At 37.5% G+C, this 12446-nt stretch overlaps 1 protein-coding gene across 5 annotated transcripts in view; it reads right to left on the bottom strand.

Annotated features, from left to right (window-relative positions):
• The window catches only part of WDR49 (WD repeat domain 49), a 211639-nt gene that overhangs the window by 85356 nt on the left and 113837 nt on the right, over nucleotides 1-12446 (bottom strand). For all 5 annotated transcript variants that reach the window (XM_016942258.4, XM_016942259.4, XM_009446787.5 and 2 more), the window contains one exon: nucleotides 12121-12354. In XM_016942258.4, the coding sequence (XP_016797747.2) occupies nucleotides 12121-12354 (234 nt within the window). The remainder of the gene's footprint in view (nucleotides 1-12120; nucleotides 12355-12446) is intronic.

Raw genomic sequence — 12446 nt, forward strand, 5'->3', positions numbered from 1 at the left:
TGTTGTTAACTATAGTCACCATATAGTGCTATAGAACACTAGAACTTATTCTTCTGATCTAGCTGTACTAAAAAGCATTTTCTGAGCAGCTATTATATGTTAGCCATTTCAGTACCAAAAGATGGTACTTTTTATTTCCCTAACAGAAATAAAAGAGCCATGTTCAAAGAAAAGACTTGATTACCTGTTCAGGGTGGGCATCACCCACATTACAAAGCATCTAATCATTCACCACTGTTATCTAACGTAGATACTCAATGAGGAATTAGTAATGTTCACTTTTTGCCATTTTATACTCTTTCCCCTGCCCACCTGACTGAGCCCCAACATACTATTCATCAGTTTTTGTCACCTTTCTCTGCTCATTTAACAATTTCTCGTGAAATCTAAGTCAGTCATGACAACAGCATATAGCTAGTCTGATTTCATTTTATGGCAGTCGGCCTCACGGTGCAGTTTGCAGGAAAACAATGTGTTGAAACTGACTATGTCTCAAACATCCAACCAGTATTAACCAGAATCTACTCTCACTATAACACTATTGGAATACAAGAATAACAATATAGGGGAAAAGGCGTTCAAAGTTTAGTGAAAGAGGAGTGCATTTAACATTACTTGGCAGATGAAGAAAATGGATTCACTACACGACAATGGAACTATTTTTGGCAAGTTGTTTTCATCAGCAATAAAGCCCAGGAATAAGTCTTGGCGTCACATGTCTATGCCACCTTTTAATGATACCAAATCTCTTTAAGTTTGCAGTTTATTTCTGATTATCTCTTATCAGGCTAGACTTCAGCTGATGAGGACGGGGCCCTGACAGTCTGCAGAGTGAAAATGGTGCTAACAACCACACTCCAGGACACATGGGCCTCCTCAGTAGATCGTTGTTCTGATGGGAACAGTCTCTCTCTCATGTGCTTCAGTTAATAACTGTTTAGGAATATGTGTCTCCTTTTTGTTTCTCTCATCTGAAGCTGTCAGAGCTAATCAGACAATTCTAAAACATGTGAGGCTGTATTCATGTCACCTAATTGTCTTATTGCTATTCCAATAACAGTAGGCACTTTAGTTGTCTTTTATGTGCATTTCAAGTCCTGGGTCTAAGAAAAAAAAAACAGGAATCAAAAATTACAGCAGCAAATGCCACGAGCTAACAGAGGGTTGAGATACTTGATTCCATTGCTGTTTATAATTTTTTTTGTTAGTGTTGTTTATGGTCCTATAATATAAAATAGGTTACTTCCTTTATTTCCATTTTGTAGAAAATCTCTAGAAGTTACATTTCAGTGAATAGGGAGGTGAAGAGAATGATGATATCTCAGAGTACAAGTACAAATTATTCAAATATTTTAGGGCAGCCATTCTTTAGTTATAAACCTTGCTTAGTGGATTTTTTCTTTTCTTCAATTAATTGGTAATTTGCTCTTTCAAATTCATTATTTGAATGTACTGAATACCTGTAATATGCAAGGCCCTAGATCTAGACACTGGTGATCCAGCAGTGAATAAGTTCTGCTCTTGCATTTTGTCCAGGGAGAGAGGCAAAAAGATCAGAAAAAAAAAAAAGCATATCTATCTATCTACACACACACACACACACACACATTTATATGTAAATGTAAAATATAGTGTGTGTGTGTGTATATATATATATGATGTTTGGTGGTAACAAAGGTTATGGAGGAAAATATAGCTAAGAAGGAAGCAGAGGGCTTTTGTCATAGGTGCAAAATTGGGGAATCTGGGAAGGTCTCCCTGAGGAATCATTTGTAGAAAGACATAACTGAGATGAAGAAGTAAGCCAACCAGATACTTGGGTGAAAAGAGCTGCAAACAAAGGAAACAGCAGTGCAAAGGCCCTGAGGCACAGTGTCCTTGGCACATTCAAGGAATAGCAAGGAAGCCAGCAAGGCTTAAGCAGTGTGAGGGAAGGGAGGAGCCATTGCCTGTGGTCAGTGCACAGAGATTCAAAACAATCCAAAACTACCAAACTCCCATAAGAACTAGGGAACAAATTTCAAAAGTAGAAAAAAAAAACTTTCCTCTTTTTCACTAATATTAATTAGCATTTACCCTTGCTTTATTTCATGTATCTTTATGTATAAGATCATTTGTTCTTAACAAAAATTCTACAAGGGATGTATTATAATTAGTATTTTATAGATAAGAAAGCTGAAAACTTAGAGGAATTGAATCACCCACTCTGTGTAAAGTACTGAGAACTCTGCCTGACTCTGAAACTCCACCAATTCTCTTATTCTAAAAATCTACTTCTAAAATCAGTTGAGACTGTGATGATGAGAGAGGCTGAGGAAATGGTCCTCTCCTACGCTGGTTTAGTGTAGCTTTATGGAGAGCATTTGGCAATATTCATCAAGATTACAGATGTAAATATTCTCTGCCCCAATAATTCTAACTATAGGAATTTATCCTATAGATATTTTCTCATCAGTGCAGAGTTCTAAGGACAAGGTGAAAAACTGCTACATTATTTGTAACAAAAACTGCTGGAACCAACCTAAATGCTCAAAGTTTGGAATATGCATGCAATGAAATACTATGCATCTGTGAAAATGGACAAGGTTACTCTTTAGGTAATGAGATAAAACTATCTTTAGGATGTATTGTTACATATAAAAGCAATGTACAAAGCAGTTCGTACATATAAAATGTTCTCATTTTTGTAAAAAAAGCCTATAAAATAATATATATTCTTAAATATTGAATTATTAAATATTACATATCTATTTCAAAGAATAAGTTTACCCTGCAACAACATGGGGGTTAGAGATGCCTACCTGCCACACAGTTAAAAATTCATGTATAATGTCGATCCCAAAAAAACTTAAGTACTCATATTCTACCGTTGACCGGAAGCCTTACTGATAACATAAACAGTTGATTAACACACATTTTGTATGTAAGAGTTACTACATACTGTATTCTTACAACAAAGTAAGCTAGAGAAAAGAAAATGTTATTAAGAAAATTATAAGAAAGAGAAAATATACTTACTATTTATTGAGTGGAAGTCAATTATCATAAGGGTCTTCATTCGTGTCATCTTCACATTGAGAAGGCTGAGGAGGAGGAAGAGAAAGGGTTGGACTCACTGTCTCGGGGTGACAGAGACCAAAGAGGTGGAGGAGGTGGAAAGGGAGGCAGGAGGTCAGGAGAGGTGGGCACACTTGGTGTAACTTCACAGAAATATATTGTAATTTCTGTCGGACTTTTTGCTCTTTCTTTTCTCTAAAAATGTTTCCAAACAGTACCAATCCCTCTTCCAATATTTGCCTTAGTTTCAGTGCCCATATTGTAGAAAGGTCTATGCCATAAAATAAGTCAAAAGCAGTCTTGAATAATCAGAACGCTTCTGCCAGATTGTCTAATGTCCATTATTGTCCAACGTCCCTTTGTTTTCTGGCACTGCTTCTTCTATGTCTTCTTTCTCAGTCACCGGTTTGAAAGCACTCATCTTCATCAAGTCATCTTCTGTTCATTCCTCTGATTTAGTGTTTATCACATCTTGAATTTCCCCAAAATTCATATCTTGAAACCCTTCACCTCTTCCCCATTCCCACCTTTTTTGCCATGTTCACAGTCTCTTTCATGATTTCCTTGATTGGCTCTGTTGTAGATCCTGTGAAGTCATGTGCAACACGTGGACACAGTTTTCTTCAGCAGGAATTTATTGTTTCAGGTTTGAGGGCTCTCATGACTTTTTCTATAACAATGATGGCATCTTCAATGGTGTGAGCCTTCCAGGCTTTCATGACGTTCTCTCTACTCTGATTCTTTTCCATAGCATTGACGGTCCTTTTCATAAAGTACCAGTACCATGTGTAATGAGCCTTAAAGGCCCTCATGACCCCCCTTTCTAGAGGCTAATTTACAGATGTCGTGTTTGGGGGCAAGTAGATCACTTTGATGCCTTTAGTCTTGAAATCATAAGATTCTGTGGGGCCAGAGGCATTGTCTAATATCAAAAGAACTTTAAAAAGCAGTCTCTTACTGGTAAGGTGCTTCCTGACTTCAAGGACAAAGTATTGAAGGAACCAGTTCAGAAAAAACATTCTCATTGTCCAGGCCTTCATGTTGTACAGCCAAAAGAATAGCAGCTGATGTTTGTCTTTTCCATTTCAGGCTCAGAGGTTAGCAGCTTTATAGACAAGTGCTGTCCTGATCATAAACCTGGCTGCATTTGCACAAAATAACAGAGTTGGCCTATCCCTTCCTGCCTTAAATCCTGATGCTTGCTTCTCTTCTTTATTAATAAACATCCTTTGTGGCGTTTTTCTTTTCAGAACAAAGGCATTTTCATCTGCTTAAAAAATTTGTTCAGGCAGCAATCCTTTCTTCTCAATTATTTCCTTAATTGTGTCTGGGAACTCATTTGCAGCTTCTTGATTGGCAGAATCTGCTCCTCCTGTTATTTTGGTATTTTTTGTACCAAATTCTTTTCTAAAGTTATCAAACTATCCTTTGCTGGCATTAAATTCTCCAGCTTTAGATATTTCACCTTTCTTTTGCTTTAAATTATTGTATAATAACTGCTCATTCTCTTATCATATTAGTCTATAGGTATGCCTTTCTTATAGCAACCTGCACCCACATAAGACCTGTATTTTCAATACGAGGTAAAAAGGTATTTCACAAAAAAAGTATATGGTTTTTTCACCTGCTGGTGTAACTACGGCAGTGGTTTCATTAATTTCTTTTTCTTTTTTTATGGTGGTCCTAATGCTGGATTCATTTATATTGAAATGGCAAGCAACCACAGCTGCAGACCTCAACCTATGGTACATATCAAGCAAATCAACTTTTTCTTGCAATGCCATGAGTTTTCTCTGCTTCTTGGTAGTACTCACAGCATCCCTAGTGGCACTTCTTATGAGTTCCATGGTATTATTCAAAGTTTATGGTACTGCAATAAACAAGATAAGAAATATGCAAGCAGCTCAAGAGATCACATTTTACTGAGATGGGTAATTTAATGTAGAGAGCAACTGCTCATTTGGAGATAAGTATCACATGGCATTTTAAACAAATGCAACACTTGAGCTCACCACAACAGCAACAGGGGGTGGCTATGAAATCATTGCAGCAGTGCAGTATGTACTACAGTTAATTTTTTTTTTTTTTTTTTTTTTTGAGACAAGAGTCTTGCTCTGTCACCCAGGTTGGAGTGCGGTGGTGCTATCTTAGCTCACTGTAACCTCTGGCTCCCAGGTTCAAGCAATTCTCTGCCTCAGCCTCCTGAGTAGCTGGGATTACAGGCACCCACCACCACGCCTGGCTAATTTTTTCGTATTTTTAGTAGAGACGGGGTTTCACCATGTTGGCCAGGCTGGTCTTGAACTCCTGACCTCGTGATCCGCCCTCCTTGGCCTCCCAAAGTGCTGGGATTACAGGCATGAGCCACTGCACCCAGCCTGTATTACAGTTAATTTTACACAGTTATGATTTAATACTATATCTTTTTGTTTACATTTCTCTTGACTGCAAGTCTGTGTTTGAATACGTAAGTTTTGATACATTTTAACTTTTTGTAATAGATTTGTGTATATTTTATTGTACTAACTAATAAAATAGGCTAGTACATACATATCTTTTATGCATTCATTCTATGTATAATATTTTCTTGATTTTTTTATATTTCTGGGCAATGTATCTGTATTTTTTTAAATTGTTGCAAATATCCAAAAAAAGTTCCAATATATTCATTTTTAAAAATCCATGTGGAGCTGGGCACAGTGCCTATGCCTGTAATCCCAGCTACTCAGCAAGCTGAGGCAGGACAGTCACCTGAGGCCAGGAGTTCAAGGCTGCAGCGAGCCATGATCATGCCACTACACTCCAGCCTGGACACAGCAAAAAAAAAAAAAATCAGATACAAGTGCCCCCTCGCAGTTCAAACCAGTGATGTTGAAGGATCAACTGTCTATATAAAGAAAAATATATATTCACTTGTTTAAGAGTAGAATAGCCCTTAAACATTGTTTGTGGAAGTTGTAAAACTGGTTGTCTACAGGACAGGAAACTGAGTAGGCAGTGGCATGAAGATAAGAGAAAATATATGCCACATATCTTTTTGTTGTTTTGAATTTTTCAACATGTAAACATGTTATTTCTTCCAAACTAATCACATTAAATAAATGTGTATCTGTTCGTACATGTATGTGTGCATGTACATGTATGTTTTAGTATAACCTCTAAAACTAGGAACTTCTTATGTTTCCATCAAGTGACTACAGCACACAGCCTCAGAACTGACATATAACCAATTACAGCTTTAAGCTAGCAAAAAAAAAAAAAAATCACAACTGTATTGACAGAATGGATGTCACTTGGTGCCCAGCAAAGAGGCAGGAAAGGAGAAAATTTTCATTGTGTAAATCTGGTTCTGTTCAAAAAAGAAACTCATGGATTTTGCACTAAATGTAAGCCCTGAAAAGGTAGACTGTCTTGTACGATGGAGATAAATTTCCCTCAAGCCTGTCCTCTTTTCTCCAATTTTACAATTACCAAGGGAACCACCAATTGAATTGTTTGGATTCCCAAATACCCTCAATTTCCAAAAAATTTTGTGCAGAAAAGAGGACAAAAGATATGCTATCAAGAGAAAATTATACCTCATCCCTCATTTTTTAAATAATGGAAGGCCACATGTTTATTATAAATTTTGGATATGCATATGTATACATAGAGCTGTTTGGACTGCAATAATCTAAATTAAGATAAGGTAACTATAAATTGTAAATAAGGTTAAGGGTGGAAAAGTTTACTATAAAATTTTGAATATGATGGCATAGATAATAACTTTGTACAGATGCTATACATGTATACATAATGGAATTTTTTAACAGGAAAATTTTTTAGTGTTTACCTTTGGTATATTTTTATATTGTGTCACAGCAAAGAAACAAAAAGCTGCAATTAAATGATGATAAGGCCAGGTGCAGTGGCTCACGCCTGTAATCCCAGCACTTTGGGAAGCCAAGGCGGGTGGATCACGAGGTCAGGAGTTCGAGACCAGCCTGACCAACATGGTGAAACCCTGTCTCTACTAAAAACATGAAAAGTAGCCGGGCATGGTGGCACACACCTGTAATCCCAGCTACTCAGGAGGTTGAGGTAGGAACCCAGGAGGCGGAGGTTGCGGTGAGCCGAGATAGCACCACTTCACTCTAGCTTGGGAGACAGAGCGAGACTCCATCTCAAAAAAAAAAAAAAAAAAAAAAAAGATGGTAAATATTTGCTTGTCAGTGAATGTTGAAGCAACCAAAGGTAAGGGCACCACTCTATGGCTGTGACCTGGACCAGCCCCCAATTTTTAATAAATAATTTGGTAGTTTGTAGATAGTGTAATAATTAAGCCTCAAGAAACAGCATCACTCCAGATAAAGTGAAGAGGGTCTAGTATTCAAATTTGCAAAGCCAGCATGCTTCTGGATTATGAAAAACCCCAAAGAGAATCTCAGGAGATCTCTTGGAATAAGCCAGGTGAGCACGGTCTGACCTATCTCTTCATGTAACCAAGTATGTGATTTATATATTAGAGGTTAGAAGCAGGATAAAAAAGTAAGATTCTAGGGGGCAATTTGTTTATCAAATTATCTGATATTGCATATCCTTTAGCCTAGAAATTTACTCCTAAGAATTTACCCTGAAGAGAGTCATATAGTCATAAATATAAGTGTATTTATCTACAAAAAAGTCATAATAGTGAAGTCTACATCAAGGGAAATGGATCAGTAAATTACGATACATATATAGAATGGGCTACTATGCTGCCTTTTAAAAATGATAAAGTAGTTCTACATTTAGCCTCAAGGAAATATATTCTAACATATTATTGAATAGAAAAGTATGTTACAGAGCCTTGTTTATGTAAAATAGTCTATGCAGAGAAAGATGTTTAGAATATGTTGATATCAGCAATAGTTTTGTATTTGAGCTTTACTGCATTGCTTTAATTTCTTACAATAATCATGTAACATTTTGCATGCAATTACCAAAAAAAGTTATTTTGATAAGAAAAATTGTAAATACCATTTACTCTATTAAAATTTGATGACACCTAAATGTCTAGCTTGATTATAAATGTGTCCAAGTTTCCCAACAAACTGAAACATTATCTATTTTACAAAAATACATCAACCTACATCATTAGGATGAGAATCATAGTGATAACACAAGTATATTATCCATTCTAGTTTATATGTCTAGAAATACATGTTTTAAAGTTTCCTAAATTCATGAGTGTTTTTTTGTTTTGTTTTCTTGTAAAAAGCTTCATTTAAGAACTGAGTGCAAAGATGGTTCATTAGATCTGCCTCCAGGATATTGGATTGCTTTAATTCTTTCAAAATTGTACATTCCAGGGGACTCCTTCATCCAGTCCCAACTTGTTCTGCTGCTGGCTGTGAGGGCAAACTTTGCCAGGTGAAATAAAGTATATGATTTCCTTTAAAAGGCTTTGCATGGCTTAACACCACTTTCCCAGACTAGGATTCAAGGGTATCAAAAGACAGGAAGATAAATAAAAGTCACGGAAATGTCCCAAGCTGCTTTTATATAGGAATTATATTGGGTCCCCACTGGAGTCCAAATACAAGGAAATAATAAAGTGTAGGCAACATGTTGAAATAACAACAGAAGGGAAGGTTTTCATTAAATTCAAGCAAAGGGAAAATGTTCAAGAAAGACACCAAGCCAAATAACCAAAGATCAAGAGACCATGGGCTGAAAAAGCATTGCTTTCTGTTACACTTGGGATGGAAAATGGCAATAATTTATCATGCCTAGTAGTCGAGCATTCATTTTGTGCTCAGAACAGTGTTAGGAGCTGTGGGAAAATACAAAAATGGAACGAAAGGATCTTCCCCTCACACCAAAAACATAGGAAGAGAGAGAAATAAGTTTAGTTAAGTGTTTTACTGGGAAAACAACTAAAAAATGCGACCAATGCTCAGGAAGAGGAGAAGTAAGTGTGGGTTGAGATGGCTCTGGAGACTTCAGGGAGCTGAGGACCAAAGCTGAGTCTTGCCACTAAATGTTTACAAGACAAAACTGCAATGGCGAAGAAGAGAAGGAGGAGGATAAACAACTTTCCCACCTCAAGGGGCATTCCTGAGGAGAAGCAGAGGTAGGGAAAAACTGCAGTTCTGGGTACCCTCCCCTTTCTAATTCTTCCTAACATTTGTCATCACATGCCACATTGTTAAAATAAAGATTAAGGAATCTTAAGAAGTTAATAAGAAAAGGAGATGTCATAAAGCAGCAACATTCACCCTCTTTGGTATGGGGGACTTGAAAGACCCTTACAGGGCTGGCAGCATGGGAGACAAGAGGACACTTCCAAGATTTCAGTCCTAACAAGGCAATGCCAGGGAGGCACGTGCTATTTCCATTACTATTCCTACACCCCCACAGACACACACATTTTAAGAAGCTGGCAAACTAAAGCTCAGACAGGCTAAGCAGTCTGTCCAGTATTTGAATTCACATATTTCCAACCCAGCAGTTCTGAAAACTTTTGGTCTTGGGATTCCTTTGCATTCTTAAAAAGTATTGAAGAATCCAAATAGCTTTATGTGGAATACACACACACACACACACACACACACACATAACACAAATAGATAGATCTGTATTTTTATACGTATTTACCATATTAGATATTTATAGGGAGACATTAAAACACAAGAATATAAGAGCACACATTCCCTTAGCCATAAGAACAATGCTGTTATCACACAACACACATCATGCAGCCTCTAGAAAACTCCACTGTACACTTTTGAGAGAGTGAAAGTTTAGAAAGCAAACAATAAATTAATATTATGATGAAAATAATTTTGACCTCCCAGATTCCCTGAGAGAATCTGAGTCTCCCAGAGGTCCAAGATCACACTGTGAAAAACATTGTTTTAATCTCAATTCTATGCTTTATGTTTCCAAGACCAGACAGTGATACATTCAACAAATGGCCGTCAATATGCTCCTAAGATCCCTTTACTGCTTTAACTCCCACGATGTCTGCGAAGTATTCCCAAACTTGCCGCACCAAAATAAACCCTCTCTCCAAAAATGCACCGTGAGTGCTCAAGCTTCTTTGCAGGTGCTCACGTTGTATCTTCTGTCTGGAACTACTTCCTCCTCCTTTTAGAGATGTTAGCTTTCAGGGCTCTGCTGAAATGTGACCAACACTGGCCTCAGGCAGAATTGATCACTCTCCATAAAAAGCACTTCGGTTTTTACCTCTACTTCATTTTACTATGTTCTACTGTTTCTTGTTAGTAATATGTCTCCCTTCCCTTCTTTCATTCCACAATCCTGTGATGAGCACCTGTCCAACAATCATCAGCACTATGGTTAGGACCCAGATTTTCCCTTAAAGAGTTGAATCTTCCTGAGCTACTGGGGGCAAGAAACTATAGTTTATTAATCTCTAATTCTTCATTCTTGGTACGACACTTGTTCAAAACTGTGTTATTTGCTTTGTCTAATTACTCTAAAATGATAAGTTATCACTGACTGATGGGAATGTGATATTTTCTTTGTACTTTTCTGCAATACATTTTTATAATTGTAACACATACAATGTTCATGTTTCTGTAACTCAGCAGCTAATAGGAAATGCTGATGTATGTGATACACAGCTCTATGTGCTTTACATACATATCAATGCTTATCATTATTTATGTTATTCACAGCAAGTAGAGGTGTAAATACTCAATTCAATTGTATAATGATACATCCTACATCATATACCATATGTACATTGTCCTTTGGTTGCCTATAAGTTGCATGCATGTGAGTTACCTTGGCTTTGTCTTTATGCCCCAAATAAATCCAGATCTTCTTTGTGTCTAATTTCCTGAATTTCTCAGGGAATATTGCTCATCTTATGGCCAGGCAACATAGGATTTTAACATCTACACACAAATTTAGCATTTTAACTTTGCAGATCTCAATCAGGAGAGTGTTCTCTTGGAAGCAAATACATCTCTCAGTGGCCACCAGGGAGTCAAATTAACTGGTTGCCTTCATAAAGATCAGTAAAACATTTAGCAGGAAATGTTTTCCCGCAGATGGAATTCAAAATGAGTTGTTTTCTAAATGATTTTATCTCCTAGAATAACCAGAAAACAGTGTTTTAAATAGTGACACGACACACTACTCATTACTAACAAAGGGCTTTCCACCCCTTGCACAAAATCTCCACTAGTCATTTCTATGTGAATGCAGAAGCTTCTGCAGAAGGGAAAAGAAAGAATGGATTGAGTTACTGTTTAATTGGCTGTAAGCTGGAGACTTGCTTCTGCTTGGCTCCTGCTGTGCTGTTACCATCAGGCCTGACGGGATCACTGCAGCAGGCTAACCTCTGATGTTGCTTGCTCCCTTCATGATACCCACAGGCTGCCCCACACTGAGCTCACTGGCTTCACTGCCTGGACCGCCCTGTCCTCCAAGAAGGGCTGTGGTCTGTGCAGTAACTCTGCTCCATGGGAGCCCTGCTTCTTCATTGAGATGCAGGTAGTGGTCCCCTAAGCCAAGGCTGCGGAGCGTCATTAAACTGGTGGGGAGACAAACAACACTTGTGCTGCATACCAAGTGGCATCACGTTTAACTGAATCATTTTATTATGAATACATTCTGAGCTGCCACTGTGAACCACTGGTGTAAAATATGCTGGCAAAATGGATCTCTGCTAATTATGTTTCATGCATATTTCAGAACTTTCCACAGGGATACCGGAAGATGGTGTTTATAAAAGGGAATTTTACAAGCAGGTTCACTTGCATTTGGTTCAAGACTAGCAGATAACAAAGATAAGTTCAATTATATTACAGGTTGTTTTGTTTTAGCTGGAATGCTGTAATTCCTTATAACTCTATCACTGCTCCTGTGGTCACTGTCTGAAAATGAAATCATTCTCCAAGTCCACCTGAATGTATATTATTGCAGAAAAGCACATGGCTATTAAATCATTTCTCCCCATATTTGCCTTTACTATATTTGTCTTTCATTTTACCTTAAACTGAATTAAGTAAATGAGCCTCTGGACTTGGAGATATGTTAGGAGAGTGAAAGAAAAGAAAGCATCATTACCTGCTTCAAGATAGAATTGTAAAGAACACAAGTGACTGCTTTCTCATGGCTTTTCACCCTCTTGCTGGCTTCACTTTTCATTGCCAACAATGCTAGCTGGTTATTAAACGAGATGAAAAGTCGTCCATGGGCTTCATCAAAGTGGAAGAGACATCTGAAGTCCTGACTTTTGGGGAAAGAACAAGCTATCCTCTGGATGGACAGCTGGTGTTGAATATCCCAGAGTCTCAAAACCTGGATGAAAAGTGATAAAATCATTTCAGTATGTCAAAGATAATTGTAATCTTTTAGCCAATTTTTTTCTAGCTCTCCCTCAATACCAGGCA

Source organism: Pan troglodytes, chromosome 2 (genome assembly GCF_028858775.2).
Source record: "Pan troglodytes isolate AG18354 chromosome 2, NHGRI_mPanTro3-v2.0_pri, whole genome shotgun sequence".
Lineage (NCBI taxonomy): Eukaryota > Metazoa > Chordata > Mammalia > Primates > Hominidae > Pan > Pan troglodytes.